Below are 20,540 nucleotides of genomic sequence, written 5' to 3' on the forward strand. Positions count from 1 at the left end.
AGGTTTCATCCACTAAAGAATACAGCCACAATGAAGATATCTCTTTAAAAAAAAAAAAAAGTACTTTGGCCACAAATGTTCCCTTATGTTCTCAGAGTTGTTCCGGGCCTAACTGTCTAAGCATTTAGTAAATACTTGTTCAGTATTTACTGTAGGTGGTACCCTTGGCTGACCACATTTATAATTTTACTAGAAAAGGTATTTTTATGCTCCAGTCAAAATTTATCTTTATTTGCTTATTGGAAAAATCACTACATGTTATCAACCTTTTTTATGGCAATACTGAGGTTCGAAGTCAGGGTCTCACACTTGCTAAGCTAACACTCTGCCATGCTTTGAGCCATGCCTCCAGTCCTATGTTTGGCTAAGTTGTTTTCTGAAGACTGTCTCATGGACTTTTCTATCCAGGCTGGCTCTGAACCTTGATCTTCTAGATCTTAGCTCCTATGAACCAATGTCACTTTTTTTTCATCACCTATCTTTTTTTTAAAACTATGTGTAACAATTCCAGTCAACATTGCGACTTAGAAATACCAAGAAATAATGAAAATTAACTTAATCATAAACTCTGGCTAAGACATCACAAACAAAAACATATGTCTTAGCTATCACTTACATATTCTAAGGCCACTATGAAAACCCCCATGGACACATACCCACCTCAATTGGGTATTACTGTAAACATCAATCTTCAAAGCAAATGCCTATATGTAATATGGTGGTAGGATAGATAATGCCACTAGATTATGTTATTTTTAAGCAACAAAAAATAGATAGCAGAATGCTGTGGTAGATGACCTAATTTTTCCTTCCCAAACAATGTTTCATAAGTATTACTCATTTACCACAAACATGTTAATAGCGCAAAGTATTTTTCAACTTGCAAAACAATCTACATGTTACAGAAGTTTCACATGTTTACCGACTATGCATATTGTTTTCCTTATGAAACAATAAAATATAGACAAAGGAGAGTTGATGGTAACAAGAGTTCAAACCACAGAACATTTTAACAGAGTGGGGTAGTTATTGAGGAAACAATAGGTAATGATAACTTTATAACAAAATTCATTCACATACCAGCACAGAATATTCCTGGGACTTCACTTCTGATTATAATAGTCCGAACTTTCTTATCAGACTTCAAAGCATCCACAGCTTTTGATAACTAAACCAAAATAGGGAGAAGAGAGAAGAAAAAGTAATCATTTTCAGATTGATACTAACATTATATCTTAATATTAGAAGCAAACACTAAAACTTTATACTTACCATTTTTATAAGATTTTTACTGAGTGAATTTTTGCCATAAGCTCTGTTTATTCCAAGAACCACAATTCCTAGTTAAAAGAAAGGAGGAGAAAGCATACACATTAGTGAACTAAACAGAGAACACAGACTCCAGCCCATATTACCTAATGAGTAACAACTTCTTGCTTATGTGGCATTGTTTTCAAGATGTATATTTCTTGTCCAGTATGATAGGTTTTAAAATTCCTAAGATTAAACTAGTATTTCATGCTCATCACTTTCATTTCACATGAAGTGAAGAACTGGATGCCTTTCCATTCACGTTAGCTCTTCCTAAGCACTACCAAGGTAACTGTAACATTTTACTGACATTTACATCACTAAATCAGACAAACCTGAGAGAAGGAAATGCTTATTAGTGAAAACTCGTAATTAAAGGATACTACTCAAAAGTGTGGATTTTTTTTTCACTTCAAGAGTATACTATAGAGGATAACTTTAAAGTCACACACCACTTGTGAACCGCTCATTTTCTCTTATTGTTACAGGATATATAGTTCTCAGTACATCTAAGATTCTCTCCTGACTTCTGACCTGAGGACACTTCAATTTAGAAGACCTACAAGCAATTCTAACTCAATCTACATAATACAAAGTTCAGCCGGAGTCTCTGGCTCACACCTGAAATCCTAGCTACTCAGGAGGCTGAGATCTGAGGACCAAGGTTCAAAGCCAGCCCAGGCACAAAACACTTTGAGACTTTATCTCCAATTAATTACTAGGAAATGGGAAGTGGGTCAGTGGCTCTAGGGGTAGGACAGTTGAAGAGCTCAGGGACAACTCCCAGGCCCAGAGTTCAAACCCCATGACACCCCCCACCCCCCCAAAAAAGCTCATTTCTCTTTCACAAAATCCAGTTCTTCCTAATTTTGCTCTAATGTTTGTTATTGAGTTGATTTTTGTTTGTGTTCTGTTTTCTTTTTGACATATCACTATGTAGCCCAGACTGGCCTCAAACTCAAGTTGCTCCTTTCTCAACATTCTGGGTGCTGAGATGACAGGCACTTACCACCCTGTCTAGGTGCTAACTCCTCTACTTTACTAGATACACCATTTTAGCCTTTCATTCTGATTGAAGCAGTCGTATCAATTTCCTTTTTTTTTTTTGTGGGTCATGGGGCTTGAACTCAGCCTGGGCTCCGTCTCTGAGCTCTTCAGCTCAATGCTACTGCCCTACCCCTGGGCCTGCGCACTGTCCCTGAGCTCTTCAGCTCAAGACTACTGCCTTACCCTTAAGCCAAACCCCACTTCCCATCTTCTAGAAGTTAACTGGAGATAAGAGTCTCAGGTCCTTTTGTGCCCAGGCTGGCTTTGAACCCTGATCCTCAGATCTCAGCCTCCTGAATAGCCAGGATTACAGGCGTGAGCCACCACGCCAGCTTCATATCAATTTTCTTTTTAAAAAATTATGTATAGAATTAAATTCATATCTTTCATAAAACCCTTTAACTATTTATTCTTAACTGTCTGAATTCAAAGTTCTTAACTGGATATCCAAAGTACCTGGCTCAAACTGAAAACAAAATGTGTACATCATTCTCTGTGCAAAAAAATGTGCCCACCACTTGTGTGTGTGTGTGTGTGTCTTAGGGCTTGAACTCTGGGCTTGTATGCTATCCCTGAGCTTTTGCGTAAGGCCACAGCTCCATTCTGTCGCTGTGTGTATGTGTGTGTGTCTGCGTGTGTTGATGTGCACGTGCATACATGGTTAACTGGAGATAGTCTCATTTTCCTTCCTGGGCTAACTTCACACCACAATCTTCAGATCTCAGCCTCCTGAGTAGCTTGCACCACCAGTACTTGATATGAACTTTTTTTTAAAAGGAAGTACAATGATGTCCGGCTCACAGCAGGATGCATATGTAAGAATTTTAGATAAACTCAGTGTAGGGGAAAAGCATGAGAAAAGTATCTATGACAGATCTGTGATAACATCATTCATGGCCTTGGGAACTAACAACAGTTTCCACAAGCTGAGTACTGAATTCAGTCCAGCAGTGATCCTGTGCCTTAGATTATTAACTTATATAATCCGCACAACAACCCAAGAGATAGCCACTATTTCTATACTCAGTCAACAGATAAGGAACTGAGATTCACAGGTGAAATAAGTACCTTCAACTAAGAAGTGGCGATCTAGCATGAATGACTACAATATACTATTCAAGCTTTAGTTCCTCATGAACAGAAGAGTGCAGTATGTTTGTCATTCAAACATACTGAGTATGCAAATAATGCTCATGACTTAAGGAAACAACATTTAGAAAGACAACTATTATTAATGACTAAAACGAATAACGCGCTAGTAACTTATGCCTAGAATTGATGTGGCCTAGGGTAAAGGAAGAAGGTCAGGGAAAGCTTCCTCAACCAGGTTTCTGAGGTGAAAGGAGACGGAGTGGAGGCAGAAGAAACACAGAAGAAAACATAAACCAACAAGGTCCCATTTATTCCGCAGAAAGAAGGATGATCCAGAATGAGAAGACTAGTCAACAAGAGTGGAAAAGTCAGCACAGACCAGAAAACTGCCTGCAAAAAGTCTGGTCTTCATCCTAAGAACATGAGGTAACCAAAAAAAAAAAAAAAAAAAAGAACATGGGGTAACCAACCACTAAAGGAGAAAGGAGTTTTGGCATGAACACCCATGTAAAGCCAAAGGGGTAACATTTCTAAATCAGAAAACTACACTGAGCTAGACAGGTTAGGCACTCAAGACATGTATAGTCTAGTCAGGAGAAAAAAAGCTTGGCTGAGACTGGTAGTGATTGGAAGAAAGGTAAGTGAAAGGATTCAAGAGATAAACATTTTAAATGTGCTAGTGGAGACTCAACTAAAGATAGAGTTGGAAGGTGGTATCTGTCTTCAGCAATTGGGTCCAAGATGATTATTAATGAGACCACACCAGCCATTAACAATGTTTCAAGGGGAGCAAGGCTGGAGGGAACAAAGATCACAAAAGAGTAAGGTTTGGGGTGAAAGTTAATCTGAAGAGGCTCTGAAGCATCCAGGTTCAGATCAACTCTTTGGGTTGCACACTGAGGTCTGACTGCTGAATGATGAAATCCCAAACTGCCACTTACTATTTGACTGTGGGCAAGTTACGTCTTCCATCTTAGTCTCTTCCTCTGTTAAGACGCTACAAGTTCCAAACAATATAGGACTGTTTGAGGGCCAAATGGTATGATACATATAAATTTTACAAGAACTGAATTATTATCATTCTTTCTAGCACAAACATTTTTGATAAAATAAGTAGTAATGTTCTATCATAATGTAGGCTAAATAGCATCATTGTTAAACCATTAAATGACATCAAAATGGCCTCTACCATAGTAAATTCCATCAATTTGGGAATTTACATATTGAAATTGACTATTTTACTATAAATTACCTCCCTATTATTCCTCTTACTGTATTCAGGTTTTTGTTTAAATTATATGTGAGCAGCTCACATTATCTATGCAATATTCTAAGTAAACACAGACCAACATTTATTCCTTAAGGATATGGATGTAAACTTCCTCAGTGATGATTGAGAATTGAGGATACCTATCTGAAAAGCTTGAGACCAGAAGAGATTTTACCTTTTTTCATATTTTTGAATATTTACATACAAAGGAGATATCTTGAGAATGAGACCCAAGGCTTAATACAAATTCACTTATGTTTCAAATATACCATACATACATAAGCTACAGCAATTTTATAAATTTTTCAGTGCCACTATATATTGACTGCCATTTGTCAGACAAGGCATGAAATTTTCTATTTCTTCCTTCAAGTTCACACTCATGGAGTTTCAGATTCTGAAGCACTTCAGTTTTTACATTTTCAGAACCGTTCTGCTTAACCTGCACTAGTGCACAAATCCAACCAGGACTGGGTATGGTTTATACCAGAAATGCAAGGGAAATTCAACATACAAAAATCAAGTAATATACCACATGGGAGAATCAAGGAATAAGACTTGAAATCATATGATCATCAACTCATAAAGAAAAGAGTTTGACAATATGGAACAGCCTTATTTTATAAATAACATATATAACAAAGTAGTAATAAATGAGACCTTTAATGCAATCTGATAAAAACTACTCATGCAAAAACTGTATTTACATCATATTACTAACAAAAGGCTTAAAAGTCTTCAGCCAAAGATAAGGAAGAAAAAGAAAGCCTAGTTTCAGCACTGCTATTTAACATGTTAACATGAGCAAGAAAAAGAAACAAGTGACATTTTGACGAGAAAGGAAGAAGTAAACTATTTCCACTTACAAATGTCATAAACCTATATAGAGAAAAATCTCACGGGGATGGGAGAAGAGCTACATAACTAATAAATGAATTCAGCAAAGTAGATGATACTTAGCTACAATGAATATTCTAAAATGAAATTAGAAACGAATTCAATTTGCAATAGCATGTTAAAAAAAAAAGAATGGAAATTCCAATGTAAGAAGCTAGAAATCACTAAATTTCAAAGTCCCTTCTTGGCTTTATCAGAAAAAAATGAGGACTAACAGTTACAATGGCTGCCCCTAAAACCAGAGAAACTGACAAAAGAACACACAGAGAATCACGGCTGGTCCCAGCAGAAATCAACCAGCACAAAGAAAACTTAATTGAAACTGACTGAGAGTTCATTTGGACAGGTAAGAAAGACAAAAACTCTAGAGGGAGTTCTCACTGGCTAAGGAAAGAATCACTTAAGTTCAGGAAAAGAAATCTCCCAAACTGGAAGAGAGAGACAAAATAAAAAACTTAAGAAAATGATTGGGGGGAGGGAAATCTCTCAAGAACTGTGGAACAATTACAAAAACTGTACTATATATAATGAGAATTGAGAAGAAAAAAATTAATTATCACAATTTCCTCACATCAATGTCAGACACTAACCTAAAAAGCTACAGAGGGCAGAGGTCAAGAAAAATGACGGTGAGGACACTACACCTATGACTATGGGGCTGGAACTCTGGGCCTGGGTGCTGTCCCTGAGCTCTTCAGCTCAAGGCTATTGCTCTACCACTTGAGCCACAGCACCACTTCCGGTTTTCTGGTGGTTAATTGAAGATAAGAGTCTCACTGACTTTCATGCCATGGCTGGCTTTGAACCACAAGCCTCATATCTCAGCCTCCTGAGTAGCTAGGATTAAAGGTGTGAGCCACTGGTGCCTGGCAGCATATCACTTTTAAATTGCAAAAGACCAAAGACAAAGAAAAAAAATCCTTAAGAAAAACAAAGACATAAAAATATTTAGCCTAAAAAAGAGTAAAGGAAAAGAGTTATATTCAAGTTCTCCTGGGGGGGGAGAGGGGAATAAGAGGAGTCAGGACAGCAGGCAGAAGGCTGTAAGACTACAATGGAATGAAAATTTTCTTTCACTCACTAATGTAAGAGAATGTGTGATGATACTGAAACAAAACTACTGTGCTGACAGTCACGTAAAAGCACAGTACTATAACTGGATACTGCACATAATTCTTAGTAACTATAATAAATGACTGCTGCTTGTTTATATATTACTATACTATCCTATTAACAAAGACTTACTGTAAACAGTACGCTGTTACACCTGCAGCTGCAGCAGCCTCATTTATCTCCCGTTCACCTTCTCTTGATTGCGTAATTTTTCTCCTATGTATGATTGTGTGTTGCTTTGTTCATCATAGCCTTGGGATGAATAAACCCTTTAGCACACTACACACACACACACACACACACACACACACACACATCAGACTGCCAAGATGAGTAGACTATACTATCCAATTTTACGTATTTTGCAATCAGACAATGACAAAATAAGCTAATGACCTAGTTCTCAGGACATCAATTTAAGCAATACATGAATGTATTTGAAGTACTGAGAAGAAAAAAAACCTCACTAACCTACAATTCCAAAAACTGTAAAATTATTGCTCAGAAGTGAAAGCTGAAGAAAGTCTTTACAGATTTAGAAAAATAGCCCTCAGGAGAAAAATAATATAGGTCAGTAATCCAGGTTTACATAAAAAAAAGTGAAGTGCTACAGTAGGGATAAGTGAAAAGTAAAAACTCATTTTTATTACTCTTAATTGGCCTAAGATAATTTGTATAAAAAGGTAATAAGTGCCCTGTAGAAAATTAAGTGTGCCTATATAGAAGTCAGAAGAAAGACTATTATGAGTATTCAAAGTACCAGCCAAATGGAAGATTGCTATTTGGACATTCATCTGGATCCACTGTAAATGCACACTGTAAACCACACAGCAATACTATAGTTTGGATACCGAGTGACCCAAGGGCACATGTGTTAAAGGCCAGACCCCAAAATACTTCTGAAAAATGCTATGAAGCTTTAAGATGTGAGGCCTATGGGTGGTTACTTTATTACTGGATAAATGCCCTCAAGGGGGACTGCACAACCCTAATCTTTCCCTCTTCTTTTCTTACTGGTATATGAGGTAATCTGTTTTCTCCACCACACATACATGCCATGATGTGTTGCCTTGCCAGTAGCCCAAAGAAATAAGACCACTGATCATTTATTCAGCAACAGACCCTCAAAATTCTGAGCCAAAGCAAATCTTTGCTCTTTATAAATTGCTTAAGGTATTTAGTTATTCTAAAAACCAAGCTGACCAACAGAAGTAACCAATGGAATGAGTAAACATGTAGGTGGCATACCAAAAGAAAAAAAGAGAAAAAGAGGGGTCGGGAGTTTGACCTAGTGGTAAGAGTGCTTGCCTCACATGCATGAAGACCTAGGTTCGATTACTTGGTACCATATACATAGAAGGAAAAAAAAAAAAGCCAGAAATGGTACTGTGGCTCATGTGGTAAAGCTCTAGCTTTGAGAAAAAAAGCCCAAGGACAGTGCCTAGGCCCTGAGTTCAAGCCCTGGGACTGGCAAAAATTAAAAAAAATAAAAAATAGAGAGAAAAGAAAAATCATATAAACTGATAAACTAAAACCACAAAAGGCAGAATGGATCTGAGTGCTGGTGGCCCACACCTATAACCCTAGCTACCCAGAACCCTGAGATTTGAGGGCTTGGTTCAAAGCCAGCCTAGGCAGGAAATTATACAGCAGTCCTATTTCCAATCACCGAAAGCTAGAAGGCAAGCTGTGGCTCAAGTTATAGACCACTAGCCTTAAGCAAAAAAAGCTCAGGAACAGCGCCCAGGCTACACACACACACACACACACACACACACACCACACACACACACACAAAAGGTAGAATTGGGCCACAACTTAGTGGTAGAGCACTTACCTACCTAGTACCAGTATGCTTGAGGCCCAAGGTTCCACCTCAACATTGAAAGAAAAAAAAAAATGCAGGCATGGTTGTTTAGCCTGTAATCTAACTATACAGGAAGTACAGATCAAGATCAAGGTTTGATGCTAGTCCAGGCAGAGTCCCCAAGATTCCATCTGAGCCAGCAAAAAAAATCTGAGTGTTATGGCTCAAATCCATCATCCGAGCTACTCAAAGAGACTAAAATATACATAAGATTGCAAGGCCTACAAAGCAATCTTCCTACTGGAAAAATAAAGCATAAAGGACTGGGGAATATGGCTAACAGGTGCCTGCCTAGCAAGCTCAAGGCCCTGAATTTAAACCCCAGTACTGCCAGAAATGAAACAAAAGAAAAAAGAAATGATACTACAAAAACAAAAACAAAAACAAAAAAGCACTGGTGGCTCACACATGTAATCCTACTTTACTCAGGAGGCTCGGGTCTGAGTCATCAAAGCCAACTGGGCAGGAAAGTCCATAAGACTCTTATCTCCAATAAACTATTCAGAAAAGACCAGAGAGATGTTGTGGTTCAAGCAGTATAGCACTAGCCTTGAACCAAAGAAACTTAGGGACAGCACTTAGGCCCTGAGTTCAATACCTAGGACAAGTACCAAAAAATAAATAAATAAATAAATAAATAAACATAAGGACAATAAATAAATCATACTACTTATTAAATAGTCAACCATATCAATCTGAACCGGTATCACTCTAACTGTCAAGTGTCAGAGGTGCAACATGAACTAAGAATCGAGACCGTTCTTGTTGTCTGTAAGAAATATACTTTTAAATATTTAAGTGCACATAGATTAAAAAGTAAATGGACAGGGGCCTGATGTTTGGCCTGGTGGTAGAGTGCTTGCTTAGCATGCATGAAGACCCGAGTTCAATTCCTCAGAAGTGGTGCTGTGGCTCAAGTGGTAGAGCTCTAGTCTTGAGAAAGTCCAAGGACAGGGTTCAGGACTTAAGTGCAAGCCTCAGGACTGGCAAAAAAAAAAAAGGAAATGGATAGATAAAAATGCATCAACGGGCCGGGAGTTTGGTCTAGTGGTAGAGAGATTGCCTAGCATTCAATTCCTCAGTACCACATACATAGAAAAAAAAAAAGCTGGAAGTAGTGCTATGGCTCAAGTGGTAGAGCGCTAGCCTTGAGAAAGTCCAAGGACAATGTTCAGGCCCTGAGTTGAAGCTCCAGAACTGGCAAAAAAAAAAAAAAAAATGCATCAACACAGAACAAAGGAGATAAGAGTTGCAACATTAACTTCAGACAGAGTAGACCTAAAACCAAAGAAAGTTACCCGAGATAAAGAGAAACATTATATGATTAAAATAGATAAATTTCCTGAGAATAAACATATTCAGATATAAATTTAATCAAGAAAATTGAAGACTGCAGGCTAAAGGCATAACTGAAGTGGTAGAACAACCAAGTAAGGGCTCAAAGACTTGAGTTTAAGTTCCAGCACTGACATCAAAAGGAAAAAAAAAAGACTATCTTGAAAACAACAAACTATCATTATACGATATCAGATGTTCATGGAAAAGTTAATATTGTTAGGATGAGAAGAAACTTCAAACTGGTTGACAAAGTACTATCAAAACTTCAGTTGCCTTTTTATAGAAATAGACAAGTTATAAGCAATCCAGAACAATCAAAAGAAAAATTAAAAGTAAGTTGAAATATTTCCTTATATCAAATTTTATTACAATCTGTAATAAAACTATAATACTGGCATAAGGATACACATACAGGTCAAGTGAATCAAATTCACAGTCCAAAACTACACCATATATTTATAATCAATTCTTTTTCACATTTAATGAACGGCATAAGAACAGTTCTTTCAACAGTAATGAAAAAACTAGAGATTTATGTGAAAGACTGGCCCTTTCCTCAAACCTTCTGTAGAAATTAACTCAAAATGGATCACATACATTTTTTCTTATATGTTTTTTCCAACTTCAATAGGTATTACTAACAAAGCATATATGTGTATAAAAAGCAAGCAAGCAAGCAAGCAAGAAAGAATTTTCATTTTTGATCAGTCACAGTGCTTGAACTCCAGGTTACTGTCACTGAGCTCTCTGGCTAAGGCTAATACTCTTACCACTTTGAGCCACATCACCACTTTTGGTTTTCTAGTGGCTAATTGGAGTCAAGAGTCTCACAGACTTTCCTGCCTAGGCTGGCTTTGAACCACGATCCTCAGATCTCAGCCTCCTGAATAGCTAGTAGGATTACAGGCATGAGACACCAGCAGCCAGTGCAAATGATATTTAATAAAACACTGAAAAGTACTGACAGAAAGAATACTTGTAATAGCCATATATAAAATCCATATTCTGGAAATAGTACAAAAGTAAGGATACTGCAGGAAGTGGTACTGTTGCTCAAGTGGTAGCTGAAGAGCTCAGGGAAAACATCCCAACCCAGAGTTCAAAGCCCCCCATAACAACAACAACAAAGTAATGATACTCCACAATAAAGCTCACTGACAAGGTCCAGAACTCCTTGAAATAAATGCAATCAAATACACAAAAGATCTGCTGTCCCTTTGTAATCAACTCTTAGAAACAATGTAAAAAAATCCATTAGCCCATAATGCCTATGAATCTAGAAGAGCCAATAAAAAAATACCACAAACAAAAAACATACTTTAGAAGATATGAAATTCACATACTTACCAAAGAAATGCCTAACAGCACAGGGAAAGCTGCAACGCAGCTCAGTGGTAACATCCCCAATATTAAAAAAAAAAAAAAAACTTAAAAGGCCTAAGAGGTAACATCTCTTTTTACTTGAAAGTGAAAAGAAATCAGGGGGATTCTCCACACAGAGAGAGTCCCCAAAGAGCACGAACACCCCATTTTTATTAACCAGGTAAGAGGTCATAAAGGTGACTAAGGAGGGCTGGGAGTTTGGCCTAGTGGTTAAAGTGCTTGCCTAGCATGCACGAAGACCCAGGTTCAATTCCTCAGTACCACATACATAGCAAAAAGCCGGAAGTGGTGCTGAGGCTCAAGTGGTAGAGCGCTAGCCTTGAGAAAGTCCAAGGACAATGCTCAGGCCCTGAGCCCAAGCCCAGGACTGGCAAAAAAAAAAAAAAGATGACTAAGGAATATACTTTGCAAAAGCTGTACAAATGCTACTAGAGACTTATAACTCAACATAATCCCAATTCTGAAACTTCACATAACAATGCTATTTTCATAAAGAAGAATAAGTGCTGGGGAAAAAAAAAAACAGTGAAGGAAAAATGAATCAGACCTATCCTAGACTGAATTTTTTTTTTTAAGGGTCACAGGGCTTGCATTCAGCCTGGGCACTGGCCTGGGAACTGTCCTTAAGCTCTTCAGTTCAAGGCTACCACCCTACCCTTGAGCCACGCCAAGCCCCACTTCTTGTTTTCTAGAGGTTAATTGGAGATGAGTCTCAGGTCCTTTTGTGCCCAAGCTGGCTTTGAACCTTGATCCTTAGATCTCAGCAGCTAGAATTACAGGCGTGAGCCACCAAGCCCACCCCTAGACTGGAATGTTTAATAACTCAAATAACACTACAAGTACAACAGATAGTGATAGTAGAACAACATAAAGTGTCTGGATATATAGCTTCTTTAATCACCGAGCAGAATTTAGAAACGAGGCATTAGTACATTCACTGCTATGCAGCATCACTGTTTTTAACTAAAAAAACGTATGCACATGGTTCCAAGATTTACTAGAAAACATAAAATTATCCTCAGAGCTCCAATTAAAATACACCGTAACAGGATTCTTTCTCATTTTCCCTACTCCAAAGCTGTACTTTCCCCTTCCATCATAATGAAAATTCTGGTTTCCCAAGAAATATATGTATACATATTATATATAGATATAGATATGTATATATACATATATATTTGTTGGTTTGGACTAGTTTTCTAATTTTTTTTACTTATACCTTATTGTAGAGCTGATAGACAGGTTACAGTAATGAATACAGTTCTTAGTTCTTTTTGAACCATGGCTCCCTTACGTTCCTCTCCCAGTTTTTCCCTCCTGTCTCTGCCCACAGGATGTACACCTCATCTTTTACAGTGCCTAGTGAATATCACTGCTGTCTTTGTTTACCCTTGTTCCATCTTTCTGTGCTCCCCTTACCCTCTCAAATACAAAAACACTAACAAGACAAAAGGAAAAGAAAACAAAAGCAGCAACAATGGCAACTACAAAAATGGGTCTCATTTCCTTTTCTTGGTGTTCATCTCATAAAATGCTATCTTACATGAGCATATGCACATAGCTATTGAACCCTTGTCAAACACTCCTTATGCATATCCTCCTCTGGCCTCAGCGTATGAATATGTAGATATGTAGAATATATGGCAATATATTATGATTTTGCTAGTCCTGGGGCTTGAACTCAGGGCCTGAGCACTGACTGCCCTTGGGCTTTCTCAAGGCTAGAGCTCTACCACTTGAGCCACAGCACCACTTCCGCCTTTTTCTATGTATGTGGTACCAAGGAATCGAACCCGGGTCTTCATGCATGCTAGGCAAGCACTCTACCACTCGGCCAAACTCCCAGCCCCAGCAATAGATTTTTTAATTTGCTGTCCCACAATAAAAGCAACATATACTAAGAATTATATCTATACAACTACTACTAACAAATTACTAAACTTCTGTTTCAATTTATCATTCTTAATTGCCTAAAGGATAATGATGTCTTCAAAGTAATAATAGTAGTATTGTATTAAGTGATGAAGGCTTACAGAAGAAAAATTAATAAGAGAAATGTCACTAAAGATAGAAAGGGAAATTGAGATGACTCTTACATTTTTATTGCCAGGAAATAGTGTAGTGCTATTTAAAAGTAGACATAAGTTAGTTATAAATGCATACTGCAAACTCAGACAATTATTCAAACTTGTTCAAAACAATATGAGTAATAAGCTAAGGAAAAAGAGAAAATAGAATCATAGAAAATGTTTGATTAAAACCAGAAAAAGAAACAAATACCAAGAAAAGGAAATTTAAAAAAAATGACCCAGTGAACAAGGACAACAGAAAATACTTATAATAATTCAGCTATTCAATTAATCATTTCAAGTGTGAGTAGTCTGAATACAATAATTTACAAAGATCAGAATGGATAAAAACTTCTAAGAGAAACCTCCTTTAAAAAAAGAAAACACAGACTGATTTTAAAAGATAAGTCATGCTGACCCTAATAAATAAAATCTGGAATTGCTCTACTAAAATCAAAAGTAGATCTCAGAACAGGGAGTAGTTTCAAAGATAGTGAGACATATTATATAATATGCCTAAAACATAATAATCCTCCATGTGTTTTCACCTAACACCAGAGCATTAAATTATGTGCGCTAAAACCAATAGAACTGCACGGAGAAATAGACAAATCCATTATTACTGGTACAGATTCCACTCCCTCCAATTCTAATTGACAGATTCAGAACAGGATGAAAATCAGTACCATGATAGTAGAGCTGAACACTAATCAATCAACTAAACCTAATGGAATAGCAGAGCTACATAAATACAGAACATTTCATCCATCAATGGCAGAATAACAGTAAAGGGAGAACTGAACTCTACCACCATCAATCAACTAGATGTAACTGAAAAAAAGAGCTAACTTAATATAGAATACTTTAATCAACAACAGCAGAATATGCAACCTCAAACTCACAGGAAACATTCACAGAGACTGACCACATTATGGCCTAAAAACAAACCTTAAGCAACTTGAACAAAAACGAACCATACAAAGTACAGTCTTAAGTCCATAATGGAAATAAACTAGAAAACGATAATAGAAAGAATAGAAATATAACCGGAAAATCCCCAAATATTTGTAGATTAAAATGTTTCTCAACAATACTTAATCATGAGTGAACTGGCAGAGCAAATTTTTAAAACATAAAGAACTCAATAAATACTATTTTATATAGATAGATGCTATTGAGCCTATGTGATCCTTTCCTAAGAATACCCTCTTTTGGAGTCACACTGTGTCAATGCCTAGCGATCTATATAATGTATCGTGCCTCAGTGTACTGTTTTATCTTTACCATTCAGTGTGTTTACTTGTAGATTTATAGGCACATTCTAGTTACAACAAATGAGGGAAATCATGCAACCTATGTTTCTTTGTGTCTGGCTTACTTCACTGAATACCTTTTTTCCAAGTCTTTCCATTTACTTACAAATAGTATATTCTTTCTCTGGTGGGTGTGTATAATTCCATTGTATGTGTGTGTATGCATGTGTGTGTGTGTGTGTGTGTGTGTGTGTGTGTATCTCACATTCATTCCGAGTGGCATCTGAATTGATTCTGTATCTTGGCTATGGTAAACAAAGCTGCAATGAACACAGTTGTGCTGGTAGCTTTAGTGGGGCCTCATGTTCTATTGGATAAATAAATGCCCAGATGTAGAATTGCTGGGTCACAGGGAAGTTCTATGTTTAGTTTTAGAGGTTTTTAATTTGTTGATATTTTTGTTTTCATTTCCTTTTGTTTTGCTCCTTCATTCATCTGTCTTTGGGAGGGTAAGTAGAACCGCAGAAATGGAAAGAAAAAGGTTAAACAAATGCAGCAGTAATATACACTAGACATTATGCTGAAAATGAACTATACAAATCATGGGTAGAAATGGGTGGGGAAAACCAGGAGAGAGAAAAGGGGTGATGTTGTTAGAAAATAAATGTACTCTTTAACTTACGTAACATAAATCTTTACAGTAACAAATAAGTAAAAAAAAAACATGAAGCATTCAACTGAAAACTCAACTTCCTTGGGGGGGAGGACATCAAAATGTGGGATGATGATAGGTGTGCAGCCAAATGACAGAGTGCTTGCCTAATGTGCATGAGGTCCTAAGCTTAAGCATCAGCACTTAAGGAAAAAAGATAAAAGAAATAGAAAACTTGGATAGTATAGCAGTGCTTAGAAGAAAAACTAAAGCATTAGGTACATTTATTAAACAAGAAAGCCTAGTGAAGAATACAAGACCTTGAATTTAAGCCCCAATACCAGCACAAAAATGTTTTAACAAATCAACTATTTCTTTATATCAGCAATGAGCAATCTAAAATTAAGAAAAAACTATGCTAAATCGGCCTCAGTGGCTCATCCCTGTAATCCTAGCTACTGGGAGAAGAGAGGAGAGGAGAGGAAAAGAGGGAAATGAATATGGTAGGAAAGTTCATTTAGAATGTCATCAAAAAGAATAAAACATTCAAGAATAGATCTATGCAGTAAAAATCCCCTTATTAAGACAGAAAGTAAACAAATACCATTTCTTAAAGAGTTGAAGGGGAAGTAGATGAGGAGTCACTGGCAAAGGCTATATGGTTTACTTCAAAGTTGGTAAAAAAAAAAAAAAGTGTTAAAATAGGATTATATTGATAGCTACTACTGAAAGTACTAAAAATATTAAAGCAAGCCAGGCATCCTGGCTACTCAGGAGGTGGAGATCTGAGAATCAAGGTTCAAAGCCAGCTCAAACGCAAAAGGACCTGAGACTCTTATCTCCAATTGACCTCAAGAAAATGGGAAGTGGGGCCTGGCTCAAAGATAGGGCAGTAGCCTTGAGCTGAAAAGCTCAGGGACAGCACCCAGGCAGAGTTCAAGCCCCATCACTCAAAAAAAAAAAAAAGTTAAAGCGAATTCTATACTTTGAACAATTTACATTATGGTATACGAATTACTATCTCACCAGGTGCCAGTGGCTCACACCTTAACCCTAGATACTCAGGAGGCTAAGATCTGAGGATCACAGTTCAAATCCAACCTGGGAAAGAAAGTCTATCTCCAATTAACTCCAAGAAAACCAGAAGTGGCGCTGTGGTTCAAAGTAGTAGATCACTTAGCCTTGAGTGATAAAGCTCAGAGACAGCACTCAGGCCCTGAGTTCAAGCATCACACCAAAAGGAAAAAAAAAAAAGGTAAAACCAGTGTAACTATCAAATATACAAAAAATAATTACTTTTACAATATGAAAGATATACTAGCAGACTTCTGCAGCAATCCAGTATACTAACATGGATAAGGCTAGTGTGAATATAGAAGGCTATACCATGTGTAATCCCAGCTAAAACAGAAAGACTAAATAGGAGAATTGTGGTCCAGGCCAGTGTAGGTAAAAACCAAACCCTACTGTCAAAAATGATCAAACCAAAAAGGGTTGGTAGGCATGGCTCAAAAGGTAATGAGGTGCATCTACTTAGCAAAATATCAGGCCCTGACTTCAAACCCTATACCAGGAAAAAGAAGTAAAAGAAAAGGAAGAAGAGAAATCTTCAATCCTTGGGTATGGAGTACCAAGAAGTATCAAGCATCAAGGATGACTCTGCAGTATTCATTTATTCATTGCCTCTATTTCTGTCAAAAGCTGTTGAAACAGGCTCACAAAGACGATCTTTGAAATGGAGCAAAAATATAATAGAAGCTTACCACATTGGAGGAAGGAAGGTGGGTAGGAGAAAAAGAGGTGTCACTCCTGGAGGTGTACAAGAGAGAGAAAAGAGCAGGAAAAAGCAAAGCTTAGAGACAGCACCAGGGAGACCAACTGTGCAGGCTTGATGATGACATAACACTGCAGGCAAAGGAAGCATTAGAAGCTGTTCTACTGAGTACAGAAATCAGTCTTAGCCTTGGAAAAAATATATAAAATAAATTAGGAAGGGGGAGGGACGAGGGTAAGAGGATCTGTGAAAAAGACCACAACAACAACCAGGAGAGAAGTCTACAAACCATGACAAAACCTGCAACCTAAAACCCTGTGCAGGACAGACAACAGTGCAACAAATGACCACCAAAGCAGGGCACCAGTGGTTCACGAATAATCCTTGCTGCTCAAGATACTGAGAACTAGAAGACCACACTTCCAAAACCGCCCCAGCAGAAACTAACCAGCAATATAACCAGCAAACAGCTAGGCCAGAGGCATGGCTCATGTGATGAGTGCCAACATTGAATAAGAATTCTGAGCAAAAGAAAAGAAACCCTAACTTCAAGCCCTTCTCACACCAAAAGGAGGGGAAGGGAGAGACAGGAGGGAGGGAGGGAGGGAGGGAGAGAGGGAGGCAGGCAGGCAGGCAGTAGAGAAATTCAGCTGTGTAACTGACTCTGCAACACATAGCAAAGAAGCAGCCTAATGGCAAAGGAAGCTTCAAGTCTTCTGCTCATGCCCACCCTCACCTACCTAAAGGTCTGAAAGCACAGTTTGGGGCTCCCTACCCCAGAAGAGTCCTTTTCTTCCCTCTTGTCATTGAGAGCACCAAACTTTGAGCTCTATGGAAATTGCACCAAAGAGACTCTTTCCTCTACAAAATCCTTGGCATCACATTTTTCTTTACATTACTAGTTGATGGCTAGCCAAACTTGCATTGTCATTTTTTTTTTGCCAATCCTCAAAGGAGGCTTGACTGCTGTTTATAAGAAATCAGAATGTACAAAGAGCAAGCATATTTCAGAATTTTTTAACTGTCCTCTGTAGTCCACTCAGACTCAAACTTGAGACTTTCCAGACATTTTGTACAAATTCGCTTTCAACTCACATTAAGACAAAAAAGACAGTACAAATTACCAGCTATAGTTGTAACCCCTTTGTATTTACTATACCTTTGTGTTGGATACACCTAACACACCTGAAATCCAAGTACAGCTATGCTTACCTAAAAGATGGCCTTAACGACTTGGGAGCCAGGCTAAGCTTCCAGGAGAATCTCTTACAGTCCTGTCATGCCTTATGTTATTTCCCAAATATACCACACAACTTCATATCTCCATATTCTCCCCCTGTGTCTCAGAATAAACACATATGAAATAGAAGAACTCAGCATGAGCTAGATACTTAGTGAGCAACGTACATTAACAACCCATCTAGTCTTCAAAGCAAGCTCATCAAGTTGATATTCCTGCTTTGTACATGAAGTGGTTGATGCACAAAGAACTTTCTCCAAGAACCCTATTGCCTATCTAGTGAAGCAAGGTGTGGCACTTCATGCCTGTAATCCCAACACTCAAGGCTGAGGAGGGAGGGCTGTAAGTTCCGGATCTTCAGGTCAGCTTGAGAAACGTGGGCCTGGAGGGTGCAAGCAGCTCACACCTGTAATCCTACCTACTCAGGAGGCTGAGTTCTAAAGATCATGATTCGAAAACAGCAGAGCTGTGACTCAAGTGGTGAAGTCCCAGCTCTGTGTGACAAAGCTAAAGGACAGTGGCCAGGCCCTGAGTTCTTACCAAAATGGGGGAAGGGGGACCCAACAGCAAAAAAAAAAAAAAACAAATTCAGCAGAAAGCCTTCAAAAATTAAATAAAAACACTGTTCTAACACGTTTTGAAAGGAAACATCATCAATCTCCGACATACTTCAACTACTAAGGAAGAGCTTCTTACAGAGGCCGACTCGTTTTTGCATTTGTGCTTACCGGATTACAGATACTCAATAAATGAAATATCTATTCCAGCACAAGGCTGAGTGCCTAATAAGTGATTCTAAGCTGGGCACTGAAGCTCACACCTGTAATCCTAGCTACTCAGGAGGCTGAGATCTAGGACCCCAGTTCAAGGGCAAGAAACTCTGTGAGACTCTTCTCTCCAGTTAACCACCAAAATGCCTCAAGTGGAGCTGTGGTTCAAGTGGTAGAGTACCAGTCTCAAGCAAACAAGCTCAGAGACAGTACACACACACACAGCAGTCCCTCTGCCTCTGAGCATCCAGCCCTGTTTCCTGAAGCTTCCACCCTAAGTGACACACACACACACACAGAGAATACAGTTGTGTCCTCCCTGCTGGAACTCAAGGGCAAAGACCCATTCCTCATCATGTGCCACACAAGCAAGGCTGAAGTGGAGTCGCTCAAAAACTAACTTTCTAAGGTAAAGTAGACGTGGGAGGGGGTGGTGGGGGGGGGGGGGAGGGGGAGAGAAAAATGCTTTATATTGAATTAAGATAGTGGAGGGGGGAGGGGGAGGCAAGGGGGGGGAGGGGTTCTTCCTGAAGCAGCATCATCAGTGATACCTGGAGCTGAAAGAAGGCCATTCCATAGCGAGAATCAACCATGGGGCGGGGGATGAGGGGGGGAAGGAGGGAGAGAGAAATTAAATACCCAGTGTGTTGGCATCCTCAGGCCGGGCCACCCTGACCGGTGCAGGAGGGAGAGGGGAGGGCGGAGGGGGGGCAGGGGAGGGAGGGGCCCGGGCCGGAGAGCCCTCCCCCCACACACACACACACCCCTCGGGGCCTGCAGGGCCCGCCCGGCTCACCTCGGTTCTCGTCCTCCAGGTGCCGCACCCGCAGCTCGTCCTCCATCTTCCCCTCAGAGCTGTAGCCCCTCCTCGGGGCGGGACCCCCGGCCGCGTGGGTCCAGCACACTGGGCCCTTGCGCCCAGCCGTCCACGAACCTGACAGCCTCCACCCTGCACACAGCCGCATGCAGCCGGCGGCCACGAAGCGAACCCGGCTGGCCTGGAAGGCACCGAAAGCCCCCGGTGCTGCCGCGACCGCCATATTGTCTGTTTACAGCGTGAGTCCACCACGGCGGCTCCGCCCACCGCGCCGCCCGCTCCGACGCGCCTGCGCACGGCCCCGTGGCCACGCCCTCCCCGGCCCGTGGCCACGCCCCCCCACGTCTTGGCCACGCCCCGTCGCGGCTTAGCCCCGCCCAGGCCCCTGCACTGGGCAGAGTGGATTTCAGTCCACCCTGACTGCTGTGAGAGGGTCAGACAAGATGGGGCCCAGGCATCCTTGGCTCTCGCTTATATTATTAAGTACTCAGCAGGCTGAGATCCTGGAGATCACGGTTCAAAGCCAGCCTGGGCAGAAAACTCCCTGTGAGACTCTTATCTCCAATTATCCACTCAAACACTGGAAGGGGAGCAGGGGCTCAAAGTAGTACAGTGCCAGCCTTGAGTAAAAAGCTGGAAGACAGTGT

At 39.5% G+C, this 20,540-nt stretch overlaps 1 protein-coding gene across 1 annotated transcript in view; it reads right to left on the reverse strand.

Annotated features, from left to right (window-relative positions):
- The window catches only part of Auh (AU RNA binding methylglutaconyl-CoA hydratase), a 105,753-nt gene extending 85,616 nt beyond the window's left edge, over positions 1-20,137 (reverse strand). The window contains exons 1-3 of the mRNA XM_090324030.1: positions 19,873-20,137; positions 1,273-1,340; positions 1,081-1,168 (exon numbers count right to left, since the gene is read on the reverse strand). Of these exons, the coding sequence (XP_090180156.1) occupies positions 1,081-1,168; positions 1,273-1,340; positions 19,873-20,116 (400 nt within the window). The 5' untranslated portion in view covers positions 20,117-20,137. The remainder of the gene's footprint in view (positions 1-1,080; positions 1,169-1,272; positions 1,341-19,872) is intronic.
- Between the last annotated feature and the right edge of the window lie 403 nt (positions 20,138-20,540).

This window comes from Megascapheus bottae, chromosome 34 (assembly GCF_031878675.1).
Source record: "Megascapheus bottae isolate mThoBot1 chromosome 34, mThoBot2.hap1, whole genome shotgun sequence".
Taxonomy (NCBI): domain Eukaryota; kingdom Metazoa; phylum Chordata; class Mammalia; order Rodentia; family Geomyidae; genus Megascapheus; species Megascapheus bottae.